Below are 18,077 nucleotides of genomic sequence, written 5' to 3'. Positions count from 1 at the left end.
CCCCCCAAGAAGAGCCCTCAGGGCCACCCCTGCCCCCATCAGGCCACACTGTTTCCCAGTCCAGGTCCTTGTTCCCTTTGCTTATCCATTGAGGTTCCTCCCAGGGAGAACCTTCTCTTCCCACAAAACCTTGCCTGACCTCGGTGTCCACTTTGCCATCAAATTGCACTGGACGGCCCTCCTGTGGCCCCTCCCTCCCAGGACGTTAGTGAAGCTCCTGACTCGATGGTCAGTTTCTCCAGCGCCATGAGCTCCCCGAGGATAGGCACTGTCTGTGCTCCTCCTCCTCCCTCCAGTACCTGGCACGCAGTAACCGTTCTGTTGACTCGACGAAGGACGTGCCCATGCAGAGCCCCCCAGTAAGAGCTTGCAGGACATAGGAAGGGAGGCCGCTCCTTTTTCGAGGAGACCGGAGGCCTGTGTGGGAGGGAGCTGTGCTTTCCTGGGTTAGCAGTGACCTGTCCCTCTCCCCTTCCCACTGTGGATCCTGCCTCTAATGCAGGCCCCTCAGCGTTGGTGCCAGGCCCTTGTTATCCCATTGGGATACTGGGAATGGATGAAGAGGCAGTGGATTTCAAAGTATGTCTTTTCTTCTTTAGATGCAAGATGTCGCCCCCAACCCGGATGACCCCGAAGACTTCCCTGCGCTGTCTTGAAAGAGCCTGTGTCCCGGCACCGCGGAGCCGTGTTGCACACCCGTGGAGGCTTTTCCGGCTGGGCCAAGAGAGTCGGACTCTGAGAACAATAGATGTTGCTTTTCCCATGTTGTGTGAATTTGTCGCACTTTTTCGGGCTGGGCTGTTAGAGGGGCTTCTCCAGAGGCTTGAGAGCAGGCCCTTTCCCAAGAAGGTGAAGAATGGTGACTGTGTTTTTACTGAAGGAATTTCAAATGAAGTTCAGTAATAATGTGTAAACTGTACATAAGAGATAGTATAGACTCCTCCGCGGGAGTGTGGAGGGAAAGGAGGTTGTCAAATAGACTCCACGGAGACTCTTAGGAAGCAGGAGATTCCCGGAGGCTGTGCCTTTAGCATAAGAGGAAACGCACAGAACTGGAACTGTTCATGGAAAGCAGTCACAGCTGAGTTTTCAGAGACCAAGAAATTAAAATACAATTGTACTTACTGTTTACTTGTAAATGTTATCTACTCTCCTGGAATATTTTCCTTTCTGGTTTTCACTTAACCAGTCATTTAAAAATCGCTATCGTGTAGCCACTGGCCACCACTCTGTGACACAGAATCAGAGAAAGTGTTGATTTTTAATTGTGATTTAAACTACCTCCTGGTTTCTGTGTGTGTGCACACACACAGCTAGTGTTTGGGTGGTTTTTAGGAAGAATATTGAGTATATGACTTTAAAAACCATGTTATTTAACCTGCCAGTCAAATGGAAAGGGACCATGGCAAAAGCAAATACTGCAGCCTTTTCTTCTGCAGAGCTAGTGTCAGTTTGGCAGCTGTGTACAAAGGCCTCCGCCTTTGGCTTGGGCAAAAGTTGTAAATAACTAGTATTTATTAAGCACTTAGGAGCAGTTTTTCTCACTCAGTCCTGGCCCCAGTTCTAGAGTTCCTCTTTATGGCTTTTGGTGAAAGTTTGGGGTTGGGGGTGCACCTCAGAGGTTCAGTAATTCACCTGGAGTCCCCCGCTGAACAGAGCTGGACCCAGAGCCACACGCCCAAAAGCACACACTGTGCTGGGGAGGACGTGGGCCTAGGAGGGCCTGCAGGTCCAGGCAGCTGTAGAGCTGCTAGAAGCTGGGGTGTTGCTCTCCCTGCTTTCCCTGTTGTCACACAGTTCGTATGCTCGCTTGAGATGGAATCTGAACCTCGGTCCCGGGATCTGTGCTTTTTCCCACCTTGCCACACTGTCTCAGGTGGCTTTGAACTGGAAGCCACGTGCAAATAAAGGTTGGTATTCGCTCTTGACTTTGTGTAGAGAAAACAGTCCTTTGGTTACTCTCAGGCCACACCAGTCAGTCAGGATTTTGTTGAATAATCAAAGCTGAATCCATACACGTTAGGGTCAGTTAAGGATGTCTGCTTTGGGTGAGAGCCTACTTTTGGTCTCTTATTAAATTATTATCTGAGTACTAAGGTTTATCAACTGAGTGTTTTCTTCCTTTTCATGGAAAAGGCAATGGATGCAAGCGCCCTGATTTCCAGAATCTGAACCTAGCTGGTACAACATCGGGGCTGCGTCATGACTCAGTGGCTTTGAAGCTGTCACACTGTCATTTTGCCTAACCGTGGCTTTGACGATTAGCCAGAGATCCATTTGAAGAAACTTTCCTTCAGTGTTGTGAATACTACTTGAAAAGCCCATAGCAGTTGGTTTAATGTTGCAGTTGCGAAAACACTGACAGCTCCTATCCCATAGAGCTGTTGAGTCATGTGGTTGAAGACAGTTTTGGGGAATCCGGTGCATGTTCTGAACCTGTAATGGGCAGTGTTTGCTTACCAGGGCTAGCTCTTGCTGACTTGGTCTTGTGCCTGGATGTAGGAGTTTTGTTTGCGCTCTTTCTGGATTGTGCCAGGTTGTACATAGCCCTACGTGCCCCAGAGAAGCCAGGGAAGACAGAAGCGAAGGGCAGGGGGGTGTCACCAGCATGCCGTAGGGACAGCCAGATACAGAGGTGGCAGGACCTTTTGGACCACAGTGCCCCGGGCAGACTCCTCCGTCAGAGGAGCTTGTGACGTGGGCATGGACATGTCCTGGGGCAGCGCACCCAGGGCACCACGTTTCTGGCGACTTAGACTCAAGCAGATTAACCCCATGAAGGACGCCCATGAGGATTGTCGTCCCCAAGTCTTCTGAAAAGTGGAAGTCAAGCAAGTTTGAGTTGGTTAGCCAGGCCCAGGCCGGACTGGATCATGTCTGAACCAGGAGGTGACTGCTGGGCCTCAGGGGTGTCTGAGTTGTGCCGCTAGGGCAGCTCCTGAAGACTTAGCTCAGGGGGAGGTCCTGGAGCTGCTGCGCACAGCCTGGCACCAGGCGGGGAAAGCCGCCCCGCAGTAACTGGGCTGAGGGACCAGATCTTCTGGAGATGGGGGTGCTTGGCTGGGGCGCGGTGGCTCATGCCTGTAATCCCAGCACTTTGGGAGGCCAAGGCAGGCAGATCACTTGAGGTCAGGAGTTCAAGACCAGGCTGGCCAACATGGGGAAACCCTGTCTCTACTAAAAATACAGAAATTAGCCGGGCATGGTGGCAGGCACCTGTAATCCCAGCTCCTCAGGAAGCTGAGGCAGGAGAATTGCTTGAACCCAGGAGACGGAGGTTGCAGTGAACCGAGATCGTGCCACTGCACTCCAGGGTGGGCAACAAGAGTGAGACTCTTTGTCTTTGGAAGAAAAAATAAAAAGGGAGGTGCTGCCCAAGAGGGATCAGTACTCGACTTGGGATGAAAGCCTAAGCTGCCTGTCAGACAAGTCTGGGAAGAGGCAGGTTGGACACAGTGCTGCCGGCTGGAAATGCCTCCGAAGTCAGATGTGGATGCTTTGAACAAGAGCCCTCTAGCCTAATGTTGCTCATGAGCCTTTGGCATTTTCATTCCACGCAAGGTGGGCCCCTCTGAGCCAGCCATCCTCCTTCCCTGTGCTGGTCGGACTTCAGACCATCTCCTTCTGTTATCAGCAAGTCCGCGCCATTCCAGCGCACACGCGCTTCACGGGAAAGACATTGCCATCCTCTGAAACTGCTGCGCGGTGCTGGCAGGTGCTTTGGGGCAGCTGGGCCTGTCTCCGAAGCTGAGAAAGGCAGCACGGGAGCTGCCTGTGCCTGCCCTGTTCTCAGCAGCAGTGGGCCTGCCTGCCCTCTCCACACTGCGGCCTCCGCTGTAGATGCGGAAGATAGATTTGCTCATTTCCTTTGGCTGCTGCTGTCTCCTCTCCGCCTTCTGCAAGGATCATGGCCCATGTGAACAGCCTTCCCTGAACCCTCCCGACACTCATGGCTGCTTCGGACAACCTGGGGTGGGCTGAGGGCATGGGAGGCTTTGGCCTGTCTGTGTCCCACAGGGGCCTGTGCTGTGGAGGATGAGGAGGTGTGGAAAAGGGAATGAGGAAGGAAAAACGCAGGAATATGTTAAAACCTTTTTATTATCAAATAGGATACAGATAAAAGTCCAAAACCAGACTGGGCATGGTGGCCCACGCCTAGAATACTTTGGGAGGCTGAGGTGGGAGGATTGCTTGAGGCCACGAGTTCAAGACCAGCCTGAGCAACACAGTAAGACCGTGTATCTACCATGAATTTTAAAATTAGGTGGGTGGCACACACCTGTAGTCATAGCTACTCTGGGAAGGGGCCGAGAAGTTGAGGCAGGAGGATGGCTTGAGCCCAGGAGTTTGAGGTTACAGTGAGCTATGATCATGCCACTGCACTCCAGCCTGGGTGACAGAGAAAAACCTCATCTCTTCAAGTGCAGAACTGCCTTGTAACTGCATTTTCCTCCAAAGCCTGGTCACGTGGACCATGCTGATCACCACCTCATTCCACCACCTCATCGCTGTCCCCAGTCACGCCCCACTACGACCCCAGGTGCTCCCCTCCACACCAGTGCTGCCTTTTCAAAGAAAAGTCTTCCGAAGGATGCCCCTCCACCCACCCGCTTTCCCCCGGCACCTATGGCAAAGCCTGGTTACCGAACCCACCCGCTTTCCCCCGGCACCTATGGCAAAGCCTGGTTACCGAACCCACCCGCTTTCCCCCGGCACCTATGGCAAAGCCTGGTGACCAAAGGAGCAGAGCATTTGCTTGAGAGCTTGGGAGTCCTGTCTTGTCATGCCTTGTCATTTTACAGTCAGGGAAGGACGCTGTCTTCCTTGTTGCCTGGCTACTATTTAGGGCAGGCAGAAGCTGAAACCAGATTCAGTCCCTGAGCCCCACATCCTTTCTACACACTCCTGAAATTTCCAGTGAAAGGACTAGTCCCTTGGGCAAAGCTGTTAGGAGACAGGACAGGAAAAGGGACGCCTGTACCTCAGCAGGGGATGAAAGGAGACATGGAGTGTTTGCCGTGTGCCTCTGTGCTCAGTCACTCCGAGCCATGTGGAGATGGCCATGGTGCCTAGCAGGGTACTGCACACCACAGCAGTGCAGAGGGGCCCCCCTCAGGTATTCTCCATGCAAACGGGATGGGACTAAAACTTGGCTCCCTAGGCCTAAAGGGCCTAGCGGCTCCTGCCTGCTTTGCCCAGTCCAGCTTTTCTGCACATCTCCTGGTTGCTCCTGGAAAGCCTCTGCCTGGGCCACAAAGTTTCCTTGGACTCCAGATGACAAGAATTTCTCTAACCAGATTGCAAATGTTCTCACACCCCTCCCAGCTACACCTTGGGCCAATCAGGCCTCTGTGGGGAGAAGCAGGGAACCACTGCCATCTGAGCACCGTTTCTTTATTCCTTTCCTTCCCTTCCTTTTCTTTCTTTTTTTTTTTTTCCTTGAGATGGAGTCTTGCTCTGTTGCCCAGGCTGGAGTGCAGTGGCATGATCTCAGCTCACTGCAAGCTCCGCCTCCTGGGTTCATGCCATTCTCCTGCCTCAGTCTCCCGAGTAGCTGGGACTACAGGTGCCCGTCACCTCGCCCGGCTAGTTTTTTTGTATTTTTTTTTTTTAGTAGAGACGGGGTTTCACTGTGTTAGCCAGGATGGTCTCGATCTCCTGACCTCGTGATCTGCCCGTCTCGGCCTCCCAAAGTGCTGGGATTACAGGCTTGAGCCACTGCGCCCGGCCCCTTCCTTCCTTTTCTTTCTTTCTCTTTCCCTTCCTCCCTCCCGGGTTCACGTCATTCTCTTGCCTCAGCCTCCCAAGTAGCTGGGACTACAGGCGCCCGCCACCACAGCCGGCTAATTGTATTTTTAGTAGAGACGGGGTTTCACCGTGTTGGCCAGAATGGTCTCAATCTCCTGACCTCATGTTCCACCTGCCTCAGCCTCCCAAAGTGCTGGGATTACAGGCGTGAGCTACTGCACCTGGCCTGAGCAGTGTTTCTTTACAAAACTGTGCCCAATCCCAGAGGGCTGAATTACATAACTTTGGGAGCTCAAAGCCATTTGTAAGGTAAGGAGCGCCTGTCGTGTGGCATCAACTTGTACGTAAACCCCACGGGGCTGCTGAGAGTCTCAAATGCTCTCAGATGCTAAGGTAGGGTCAGACATTTCTCCTCAAGAACCACCACCCTGCAAAGGGACTGACGGCACCTCCAGCAAGGCTGCCCTATCTGGGCACCCATGTTGTGTGCTGCCCACCCCCCAGGAGCTGACTCACATTGACTTCAGTGTGCCTGGCACTCGAGTTGTGCGATGAACAACCTGCACAACTGTCCTGGCGGCCCACATGGATACCTGCCACTGGTCTTGCGGCAGAGCCACAGTGAGGAAAACAAAAGTATCCGAGGCAAGTTCTAAGTGAACTGACCACAACTTGCATGTTTTGCTGGTGAGAGGATGGAGGTGGAGCCAGTGGTGACGCTGGGGAAGTTTTCAGGAAGAGGAAGGTGGAGAGAAAGCAGGAGAAATGGGAACACCATGTGGCCTATGAGGGACATGCTTGGGGAAGTGGGTCGCTGTGACCAAGGCAGAAGATGCCCTGGGAATTTTTACTGAGGCTCCCTGGCAGGCCCAGGCAGGGTGAGGCTGCGGGGGTGTTGCTGATTGATGAATAGACCCTGCCTTCACTGCACACCTCCGGGGGCGCCCTCCACACAGCATCTGTACAAACAGCACACCTGGGGTGTGTGGCGACAGCCAACAAGCCAGTAAGTTGACCCGTCGATGCAGCCTTCAAAAATTTGGTGCGAACTTTTCTGGGGAGATGGAGGGGTCTCAGCTTCCATCAGATCATCTCACAGGGGCTCCTAGCCTAAGAAAGTGTCAGCAGCACTGCCCTGCTGCGCCTGGAACGGGCCTGCTACCAAACCAGGGCGGGTGTCAGCCTGGCCATTCCCAACTCAGTCACGCCCAGGCACACCTACAGCAAGGCCCTGGGCTGACGGCTCAATACCCAGTGGAAGAACAAGGCAGACACACCTGCTGAGAGGCCTCAATTGCACCTGGAGAGAACTTGCGGTGGGCAACGGGCGCGTCCAGGAGAGACCTTCCCCGCAGGTCTAGTCCCTGTGGATCCCCAGCCAGATGAGAAGCCGGTCTAGAAAGGTGACAGCCTGGGACAGCCAACCATCGCTGGAAAAGGGAGGAGATGGACAGGGCTGTACTTACCACCGCCACAGGGCCTGTCTCAGGGCTTGAGTGTGTGTGGACGGCAAAGCCTCGTTTCCTCGGCCGCTAACGCTCAACCGCAAGGCAAACTTGGGTTGGGGCCCAGAACGGCCGCGAGCCGCCACCCTCCAGCCTGGCCAGTGAGTGCTGGGTGGACACTCAGCGGCTGCTTGGGGACATGCCAACCGCGGGCCTGCCAGGGCGCCCCGTGCGTCTCGCTCCGGCTGGGCCCCGGCTGGCCCCGCACTCCAGGCGCAGGCACGGGGGGGACCCGCTGGCTCCACCGCCCAGGCCACCCCGAAGTCCCCGCTGGAGGAGGCGCGGCCGACCCGCTCCCGGGGACCCGTCTCGCGCCTCCCTCCGAGACGCCCCTTCCTCCGGCCCCTTCCTCCGCCCTCCGGCCCCAGAGAGCAGCGTGGCGGCTCCTCTGTCCTGCGTGCGCCCCGGACAAGCCGCCCTGGAAGCGAGTGAGCCGGTCCCGGCTGCGCAGCAGCAGCCCCGGAGTCCCGCGCCCGGGAGAACCGCCCCGCCTGAAAAGACACCTCGTTTAATCCGGAGACACACCAGGCCCGGGAGGAGCCACCGTCCCCCCCGAGTCCACGACTCCCAAAGCCCACGGCCGCCTCCCACGCACGCCGAGGCCTCTCCCCCATGACAAGCAGGCTTGGGCCCGCGGGGCCTCCTTCGGTGTAGACAGAGCACGCGTCGTCCGGCAGCCGCAAAGCCAGGCAGACTTGCTGCCGGTCAGGCGGGGCTCGAGGCGGGAGGCCCCCACTCCCACTCGGGCCAGGGACCCCCGAGGTGCTGGGGAGGAACCCGGAAGGCTTTGCTCAGGGGATCCACGTCTCCCCCAGTGAACGGATAGCGACGGCGAGGCGAGGGCGTAAGGGCAGGCTGTGCCACCCGCTTGGAAGACAAAATGCCCAACGTCAATGTGCAAAAGCGAAAGCCAGGGCGACATGCAGCAGGACAGTGGGCGCGGCCCACGCGCTGAGGCCAGCGTCCTGCTCTTCACCGAGCAGCTCACCGGCGTCCCAGCAGCTGCCAACCGGAGAGGAGCGGGCAGCGGCGACTGTGCATTTCCACACTTCGCCTGGACAACATTGTTGTTATCAGGCACCATATACATAGCTCTTAGCGTGTGCCAGACACTTGTTCTCAGCCATGAAAACATTAACTACTCATTTCATCCTCACACAACCCCGTAAGAGGGATGTCGCCATCCCCACTTCAGAGAAGGAACGGGGTTAGGGAGCCTAAATCACTCTGCCCAGATCGAAGTGGCAGCGCTCAGGTTTGCAAACAGCCTGGGCCCAGAATGCATGCTCTCAACAATTCTACTCAAGCTGCTTTTTCACAGTGTACAGCAAAAGCTTTAACATCTTACACATTTTTGACCCAGAAATCCCCTTTGTAAGAATTTATCGTAAGGAAATAGCCAGCACCGCCCAGGAAGAATTTCTGTAGAACACGGATGCGGTGCCCTCCTGGCCGACAACCGGGAATGCGTGACAGCTAGTCAGGGCACACTACAGAGGAGCTCCAGGTCGTGTTCGTGGAGAATTCCTCCCTAGATGCTCCTTTCCAATGCGCCCACAGCTGCACTTAGACACAGGGAGGAGGGAGACAGCAGAGTGGATGTCACACTCCCCCAGCTAAGGCACAGCCATGTACTTCTGTTAAATCAAACGCTAGGCGCTCGCTAGTCCAAATGAAGCACTGAACAAAGTGAGGCTCGGCCAGTAGATCAAGGGTCCCCAAGGCTGCAGAAGTGGCGGAGCTGGGGCAAGATACGCCCAATGGGACTTGCTCTTTCCACAGCAACTTGCATTTCAGTCCATTGAGAGGCGGCGGGCAGGGGCCCTTGAATCTCCCCTCCCATGGCCCAGGTTTGCCTCTGAACAACGATTCTCGAGACTTACCTTCTATGCGTGGGTCCCCACTTCAAGGCAAAATAGTTTACGTGACCTCTTTTTAAATGTTTACACCATTACCCGTGCATAAAATGCTGCTGCAGGTACCAAAAATATCAGAAACTGAGGGACCGTAATCTATCAGTCATTCTTTCCCCAGTTATCTAGAGAAAATGACCTAAAATATATGACAAAGTAGTGAATTTAAAGATATGCCCCGATACTGTTCTAAGCAATTTCCATGTGTTATTTTAACTCTCATACTAACTGCAGAGGTAGGAATTCTTTTCATTTCCATTTCACTTCAGCAATGGAAGCAGAGGAGATCGTACATCCCACACATGCTGGCTGGGCCCTGGTCAGAGTGGTTCTAGATGACAGGGAAGGAGTTAAGTCTCTTAAGGACTAGGGGTCCCCGCAGCCTGCTGCCTCCCCCTGACAGGCCTGGAAGACAAAGCCCCCTGGGAGGAACAGACATGGCTCGTGGTTTCATCTCAAGCACTGCCTCCAAGCCAGCCCCTTGGCAGCACTCAGGGACTTCACAGAGCAGCGTGGTGGCGCCAGCTGCCTGAGCTCTAGCGGCCTCAGGGGACGCCATGGAGGGGCAGGGAGAGGCCACAGCTCCCACAGAGCCAGGGTCTGCAAACACACAGTCTGGAGGGTCATGTGTGGTGGGGAGTCGGGAGAGGGGTGAGAAGGCCGGTCTCTGGTTTTTTACTTTGGACACTTGTATCCCAGTGTGAATTCAAGCACAGCTCCTTGGGAGAACTGGATAGAACTCAACAGAACACAGGGTCTTGAGTCTCAGCACTAAGTTGTGTATGAGGTATGGACAATGGGCCCTTGGGGTCCTGCCTGGCACCAGAGGCAGGGCAGGTAGAGGGCACGGGGGCTGGCGTCTGGGGTTGGACCGCAAGCTGGGGAGGGTGCTGGGGCCGGTGCTGCCTGCCCTTGGCAGGCAAAATGCCCTGCAGGATCCCAAGGGCCTGACTGACTTGAGTCTTATCCTCAGAGGTCTCCAGAAAGTCAAAGCTTTGTGTCGTGTGAGCTGGTGCTGGGGTGTGAGGAATGGAGGAGCGCCTCCAGTTCACCACTTTACCCTACAGAAGGGGGCTGGACTAACTTCCAGATTCAAACGCTAAAGCCCTAACCCCAGCCCCTTGAGATGTGGCTCTATGTGGACACGGGGCCTTTAACGAGGTGGTGAAGTTACAACGAGGCCATCGGTGGGCCCCGATCCAATCTGACTGGTGTCCTCTTGAAAGGGGAGTGGAGGGGAAGAGGTACCAGGGCCCCGCAGGCACCAGAGAGATGCCCCGCAAGGAGGCAGTGCCCGCAAGCCCAGGAGAGAGGCCGTTGGAGAAACCAAGCCCGCCCACAGCTTGGTCGTGGACATGCAGCCTCCAGAACCGTGAGGAAACAAACTTATATGTCAGCCATCCAGTCTGGGGTATTCCATTATGGCCATCCTAGAAGACTTACACAGACGCCGGGTTACCTCTGCTTTATGTTCTAACCCACTGCCTACCAGAATTCAAAATGCCTGGTAAGTAACACAGTAAACAAAAAGGCTGTTGGGTTAATACTTTTAATTACATGATTGTAATTATACAATTTCCACTATTCGATATTTTTTATAAAACCAGTTACAACTCACAAGATTTTCCAATGTGACAATATGTATCAAACTACACACATATGCAAAGTTTACAGGCCATTAGGAAGCTTTATCTTAAAAATACCTTCAGGAAAATAAACATTCATTCAACCAGTTCTCTTGGCTTTAAAAAACATGATTAGAAATATACACTGTAAAAAAAAATCAAGACAATGATTGATCAATACTGATCAGTTACATTTTAAAACTTTTAATAATCTGTACATGAGTGCAGGTTAGATAAAAGTCTGCAAATGATTACTAGAAAACTGCAGTACTATCATCGGATGAACATGTCTGCTGACAGTTCTACCAGGTAATTAAGGAGGTAATTTCCTACACAGTATAGGTGAATTGTCCAGTCTTTAAACACATCTGGAGTCATCTCCGCTCAGTGACGTGGAGAATACCCTGATGTGGGGAAATGGAAGGGCAGCAGCTCGCCTCTCCAGGGCAGTTTCAGCGGGAGAGAACATTTCAAGGAACAATAAAATAGGTTTTAAAAGTTGCTTTTGATGAGCACTGCTTTCCAAAATGCAATACTGATTCTTTTTTTGAATGTGGAAAGAGAAGCCATGTTAAGAACAGACATCCAATGAGTGCACTGCCTCTGTGGCTCGGACGGTGCCGGGAAAAGGGAAGGCCTCAGGACAGCCCTCGGGCCACGCACAAGCCCAGGCCATCGGCCGGTGTGACAACGCTTGGGAACTCCTCTAACACTCGCCTGGGCCCAAGAGAGAGGTAGCAATCACCCTGTGAGAGGGCTGGAGGGGAGGGAGGAAGGAGGTAGGGACAGGCTAGGGGCATCAAGCTCAGAACAGGTGAATTGTGGAGGCCAGCAGAGCCCTGCCGCGCGCCGCCGGGAAGCACTGGCCACGCCGGCCACTCAGCTCTCACGAGGCGCCGCTCCCCACCAAGTTCTATAACAAGCCAAGTCCGTCCGCACTTCTAGGAACCCAGTTTTGCAGATGCTCTTCCTCCGGACCGTCCCTGACTCTTGATAATTTTGAGTCCCCAGAAAGCTTCAAGGGCACCTAAAAATATGCGCTGCTAATTTTAATTCCATTGCAAACCGTCCCGGTGTACTTTCAGGGCTATTTAAGGCTCTAAAGTTAAGGGAATCTCTCCATCAGACAGACACAGTTTCATGTTCCATAGCAACAAGGTCTTCTGTAACAAGGACTCTAGGTCAGAATCCCAGAAGATTCTGGGTGTTTGTGGTTTCAGTTGGGGATGAGGGGAAGCATCCACTCTCCTTCATAGCAGGAAGAACTTTCCATCCCTCAGACCCACACTTCCTGGATTCTAGAGACGGTCCCCATAAGGTAACACTGTTGCTCTGCACACCATCCCAAGTCATTTGGTTATTACAAGGAATGCTTCTTCACCAAATCACAGGTTTTCTATGACTAATTTCAGTGAACCAGTTAAATAGAAGGATTTTTAGAAAGAGCCACAGTGATAGCAATTATAGGTGGAAACTTGAGCAGGCAACATGAAGAGGCAGTTTATAAAATGAAAAAGGACTGTGGTCCCGCTGACACCCTTCCTTTTCTTGGACGAAACACCAGGAGGCTTGTTCACCGTGAGGGAGACCGTACTCACAAGAGCTGTGGCGCCTACATTTACTTGTTCTGACGGGACGAAAAGCCAGACTAAGAAGGGATCAGATGGAAGCGCGATTTTCACAACTACCTGGATTATTATTTATGGAGCGGATGGCCTTAAAAAGGGTAAGGGGAAGAAGAGGTGCCCTGAGAATTCAATGCTTTATGCATGGCACAGTTTGAATATTTACATTGTCTCAGCTCAAAACAGCAAAAGGAATGTACCTCCTCCCACCCACATCTTATTGAAGAGTGGTCTTCCCACAGCCAAGGGGGTCTGTGTGCCTATTCATTTCCAGGGACAGAAAACCACTGTTTTTCTGTGATCCAGTCCCCAGTGTTGAAAAGCTGGCCTGACCCCACCCCATAGTGCCTGGCGGGGAAAGAGTCGCTTGTTTGGCTGAGAACACGGCATCTTCCATCTCTCCTGATGCCGGTTACTTTCACACTTTCTTCCAAGAAAGTGCACCAAAATGGAGGCACTGCCTTTCAATTCCTTCCTGCATTAAAGACTTTAACTTGTTTCTTCCAACTGCTTTAATTTCTTGAAGTTTTGTGAAAAAGGCAGCTTCTTAAAATGGAGTTGCCTACTAGATCTGGCGCACGCCTTGAATGGCTTGAAGAGGGCGTTTGCTTCTTACTGCCTGTTCAACATTACTCGGCCTCTCCATGTCTCCCAGCACAGGCAAAAATGGCGGTTAACATATCATTAACACCACCCACTCTTGTGGAATCAGGAAAACTGACGCGTGTGAACTAACAATATTCTTTTATTTTGCCCCCCGCTCCCGTCCCCCCGCCGCCTTTTTTTTTTTTTTTTTTTTTAAGCAGCAAGATCAATTCTGTTTTCTGTAACTGCTTCATTCATGGCACAGACTCTGCTGTGTTCCAGTAGGGTAGGGGGAGAAGGCACTCTGCAGAGTTACTAGTTGTGTTCCCTAACCAAAGGCAACAGTGAGATCCACAAGCAGATCATTGTCACTGAGATCGCAGGCTGCGTCAATGGCCTTAGGCTGATCTCATAAGGAGAAAAAAAAAAAAAAATCCAATGTTACAGAGAAGGACTCTAAAAAGCGGTTAACTTTTTTTTAAGCCGACATTATTTGGGATTGCTGTTTCCAAGGGGAATAACTGACTGTGTTTCTTCCATGCAAGGAAGGAAATATGATTTTAATTTGTATGACTGGCACCAAACAATGGGCAGCCTCCCAGTTCTTCAGTCCCTAAAGGACAGAAAAAGGGATGACTTGCAACATCTTCCAACTCTGAAGTCAGTTTCTCCTCCTGAGTCTTCTAAAGCTACCATTAATATTATCTTGCAAGTTTTAGGTTACCAAGGTAACCATCTGGTCTTAGAACATGCAACAGTATTTAAATGTGGTTTTCACAGATTCTTGTTAATAAAGCACTCTTTGGTGGAAGACAAGCAGCTTGGGTACTTAACAGAGTTAACATTACAACAGTATTACAAATAGGTGAAGATGATTAAGCCAAATAGTATCAAATTACAGAAAGTACCATCTCAGTAATGCCTTTTGTATCTTTACAAATTTTGACACAGGGTCACAAGGTGAACAGAAAATAAATACATAAAAAACCTCCATCAGATCCTCAATTCTTCTGAAGGCCAGCAACTACAATGATTGCCATCACAGAGACACACGTGCACCTCAGAGCAGCCAGCTCCCTGGGAACCAGAGGGCTGGGTATTTACACCTGAGACTAAATTTACAACAGCATTTTTGTCGTTCAGCTTGAGAGCTGGGCCCTTCTCTGAGTCCTTCGCTTGCACCCAAACTCAAAGTTCATTATCGAAACTCCAGCGGACACTTTCTCCATTGATCGACTTCTTAGGTGGAAAGCAACTAAGGCTTTTGCAATTTTGTTTTGTTTTCAAATTGTGCTAATTTCTGCTGCAGTTTTCAGTTCCTAGAGTCTTCCTTCAGCTCTGGTCACAGGTTTTTACTTAACGCAAGACTGTTTTAGTCCTTGAAATGGAGAGACTACAGGGGGAAAAAAAAGGATTTTTACCATGACGTTTACACAGCGTCCACAGGCAGTTATCAAAGACAAGGAGGGCAACATAATAAAAGTGCTGACATGCTAAAAAGTATGCGCTTGCTGTGAGTTTCTAACGACAAATACTTTGGAGAAGACAACACAGTGTCAACCACAAAGGAAAGACAAACAGGAGAAAGGCAGGAAAAGGTTCAGTTCTGCAAAAAACAGAAATTTAAAAACCAATACAAGTAAATAAAAATCATAAAAGACGGACAGGCAGAGGCAGCAGGGCCAGGAAAGTACCATGATGCCGCCAGGGGCACGTGCTGCAAAGCACTCGTTCTCCTTCCTTCCCTCTGAGGAACCAGGCTGGGGGAGGAGCAGGCAGAATGAAAAGATAGAGAACTGTTACTGGGTTATTTCAAAAGCCAGAATTTGGTCACAGAAAAAGCTCTGGCACCTAAGTGGTTTCCAGCGCCGCCAAGCACAGGAGACACCCCACGGGCTACCTGCCTCCGCACTCCATGATTCTCCTCCTGCCTCTCTTTCTCCTTCCCCAGTTTATGACGCTACACTTCCAGGTCAGTAACAACTCTCAGAAAACAAAACCAAAAGAAGAGTCAGAAAAACCACTCCCAATCTGGAGGGCCCCGCCTGACGCTGCTGCTGCGTTCTTCAAGGAGGAGCGTTTGAATCGATCGTTTCATTTGCAGAGATCCCAACAGGGCACTGAGCCAAAAGATCCAGGTCAGCTGGTGAGACAAGTGGGAAAATATCTGGAATTTCAAAGGATCACTAATATTTTAAAAGACTGGAGAGAAACAGCATTTTACCAAGAAACACTTAGGGACAACCTTCTGGGACTCCTCTCCTGATGGACTTTGGAGACAATGGCAGTAGCCAAAAGTCAACGCCCAGAAGCAATGGAACAGGCACCCAGATCTGAGGCTCTGAGGGTCAAGAGGCAGTGGCAAGTGTGACACCGGCAAAGCCACCCGAGAACACTGAAGAAGTCAGAGGTCCTAGATGCAGCTGCTCCCAACTGAAGGGCTCCTGAAAACATTCGTGGTTTTAGAGGCTAAGGAAAGAGGCCGGGCGCGGTGCCTCACATCTGCAATCCCAGGACTTTGAGAGGCCGAGGCAGGTGGATCACCTGAGGTTAGGAGTTCAAGACCAGCCTGGCCAACATGGTGAAACCTCATCTCTACTAAAAATACAGAAAAAGTTTTTTAGCCACGCGTGGTGGTGCACGCCTGTATTCCCAGCTATGCAGGAGGCTGAGGCAGGAGAATCGCTTGAACCTGGGAGGTGGAGGTTGTAGTGAGCTAAGATCGCACCATGGCACTCCAGCCTGGGTGACAGAGTGAGACTCTGTCTCATTTAAAAAAAAAAAAAAAAAGAGGCTAAGGAAAGAAGCTGAGCATTTCTCTCCCCAACCCCAGCAACATGAAGAATTAGGTACAGAGCACCCCAAAGTCCGGACCTTAGGTTTGGTTTGGCAGCTGCAGCAGAAAGTAATGGCTCCCAGTGATGCAACTCAAGAGTTAAAGTAACTTGTACATGACGATTTCTTAGAAAATGAATGAGGTTATCATTTTAAAAAAAGAGCCTGCCCAAAAGAAACTGCAGAAGCTAACAAACACGCACTGGCGGAGGGGCTGCAGAAGACATGAGTGAATGCGAGCAAATGAGGCGGCTGCAGGCTCACTCGGAGCACGATGAAATTTCCAAGACTGTTCTAAGACAGCTCTTCAGAGAGGTCATGTGAGAACACTGAAAACAGGCCAATCCAACGGAGCCAATTACTCACTGGATTTATTAATTCTTAAAAGAGAAAGGTTAGCATGGATTTATAGCTCTAACAGGAAGTGGGAAGTGGAGAAGCTCCCTCGCCTCCCTCTCCAGACTCGGGGAAGGGAATGAGAAGGTGCCACAGAGAGCCCTGGCAGGACCGAGGGCCACACAGGCTGCCTGGCGGCCGTCCCAGACCTGTGGTCACATGAAATTCAGGTTTGATGGGGCACAGCTTCAAGTGGATACACGAGGGGACAGGCATCTTCTGTGAGAAACTGCGGCACCTTTCCCCAAAGACAAACAGTGAAGACATCACTCCTATTTTTTCAGCTGCTGCAAGTAATTGCTCTTTTGACGTTTTGAAAAGTTCCCCAAAGCTGAAGAGCCTCTCAGTAAACCCAAAAATCAAAAGCGCCAATTAAGTGCAAAGCGAGTTTGGGTGGAGTCTTCCTCCTGGATGCCAAGGAACATGAAAATGGAAGGTCAAGTTCCTATGCGCCACAGAGATGATGACGAACCAGTAGGAACTGGCAACCCTGGTGCCTTGCAGGTAGGGATGAAAGGACCCCAAAGGGTGCTCCATTTTTTTTTTCTACTGCTGTTTAAAGATTTCACTCAATACTTTAAATTTATTCAAATTTAGCTCATACTATTGTGCCCAGAATCAGACCATGCACCAACATACGAACTCCCTCATTACCCTCCAACCAGAAAAGAATACGATGCAGTAGGATATTATGAACAATATTCAGTAGGATATTATGAACAATATTCAGTAGGATAAAAGCTCCAGGCTACAGCTTGGCTGACTCCAATTCTTAAAATCTATACATAATTTATTTGCTTTTCTTTTGTAAGCTGCAGGTGGATAACAGGTAAGGTGATGTGAACACAGGCCGAAGCCCCAAAAGAGGCACAAAGAAAGAACCCGCTTAGAGGAAGGTGAGCCCCAGCTAATCCTCACTGTTAGGCTCCTTTTGCTCTCCACATCATCTCTGAAAGTCCATGCTGGAATTTAAAGGAAGTCTTTTTGGTTTTCAGAACTATCCAAAATTCCTGGAAACTGCTTTGGGCCATTTCAACATTCAGTCCAGATCACTGGCTATGAAATCTCCCTTAGGACCCTCACATCATCCCTTCCAGGGGCCTCAGGCAGACGCGTGCTGCAACCAGGGACCACTTCTCCACAGAGGCAGGAGTTCAGGTCACCAGAGTGACATGGAAACGCAACAAGACCTAGACAGAAAAACAGAGGCAAGGCCAGCCCTTCTTCCCTCAAAGGAAGACGGTATGACCTGGCAAACACCGGCCAGGCTCCCGGACTCTACTCCTCTGTAACCTAAAAAGCATAATCTAAAACAGCAAACAGCAGAATTAAATGTGCAAGACACACTGGGCTATAATAAAAACCTGAGCGGCCAGGCGTGGTGGCTCATGCCTGTAATCCCAGTACTTTGGGAGGCTGAGGCAGGTGGATCATTTGAGATCAGGAGTTTGAGATAAGCCTGGCCAAAATGGTGAAACCCCATCTCTACTAAAAATACAAAAATTAGCCAGGTGTGGTGGCACATGCCACCCACAAGTAGTAATCCTAGCTACTTGGGAGGATGAGGCAGGAGAATGGTTTGAACCCGGAAGGCGAAGGTTGCAGTGAGCCGAGATAACACTATTGCACCCCAGCCTGGGCAATTCCATGTCAAAAAGAAAAAAAGAAAAAAAAAGCCTGAGTACTCATGCACTCATACCTAAAAGGATATGCCCCTTCAAGACATGTCAAAATAACTAATTAACTGTCATCAACAAAAGGCTTTTTATTTGATTTTTTTTTTTTTTTGAGACGGAGTTTCGCTCTTGTGGCCCAGGATGGAGTGCAATGGCACAATCTTGGCTC

General features: G+C 51.2%; 2 protein-coding genes across 17 annotated transcripts in view; one reads left to right on the top strand and one right to left on the bottom strand.

Annotated features, from left to right (window-relative positions):
* Positions 1–1,928, top strand: part of HABP4 (hyaluronan binding protein 4) — a 39,840-nt gene extending 37,912 nt beyond the window's left edge. For all 4 annotated transcript variants that reach the window (XM_017871498.1, XM_017871499.1, XM_017871500.1 and 1 more), the window contains one exon: positions 600–1,928. In XM_017871498.1, coding sequence (XP_017726987.1) covers positions 600–656 — 57 coding nt within the window. In that variant the 3' untranslated portion in view covers positions 657–1,928. The remainder of the gene's footprint in view (positions 1–599) is intronic.
* CDC14B (cell division cycle 14B) overlaps positions 1–18,077 on the bottom strand; it is a 141,363-nt gene that overhangs the window by 9,239 nt on the left and 114,047 nt on the right. For 3 of the 13 annotated variants that reach the window (XM_017871491.1, XM_017871495.1, XM_017871494.1), the window contains one exon: positions 10,697–14,394. The exons of 1 other annotated variant lie outside the window; for it this stretch is intronic. In XM_017871491.1, the coding sequence (XP_017726980.1) occupies positions 14,358–14,394 (37 nt within the window). In that variant the 3' untranslated portion in view covers positions 10,697–14,357. Of the gene's footprint in view, positions 1–5,914; positions 7,179–10,696; positions 14,395–14,695; positions 14,762–18,077 lie in introns of those variants that run through there. 9 more of the 13 variants (XR_001885468.1, XR_001885469.1, XM_017871487.1 and 6 more) reach the window with 7 other exon arrangements.

The sequence above is a fragment of the Rhinopithecus bieti genome, unplaced genomic scaffold (assembly GCF_001698545.2).
Source record: "Rhinopithecus bieti isolate Rb0 unplaced genomic scaffold, ASM169854v2 scaffold_6063, whole genome shotgun sequence".
Lineage (NCBI taxonomy): Eukaryota > Metazoa > Chordata > Mammalia > Primates > Cercopithecidae > Rhinopithecus > Rhinopithecus bieti.
Note: the sequence above shows the minus strand (reverse complement) of the source record. Positions and strands in the feature narration are given on the sequence as shown.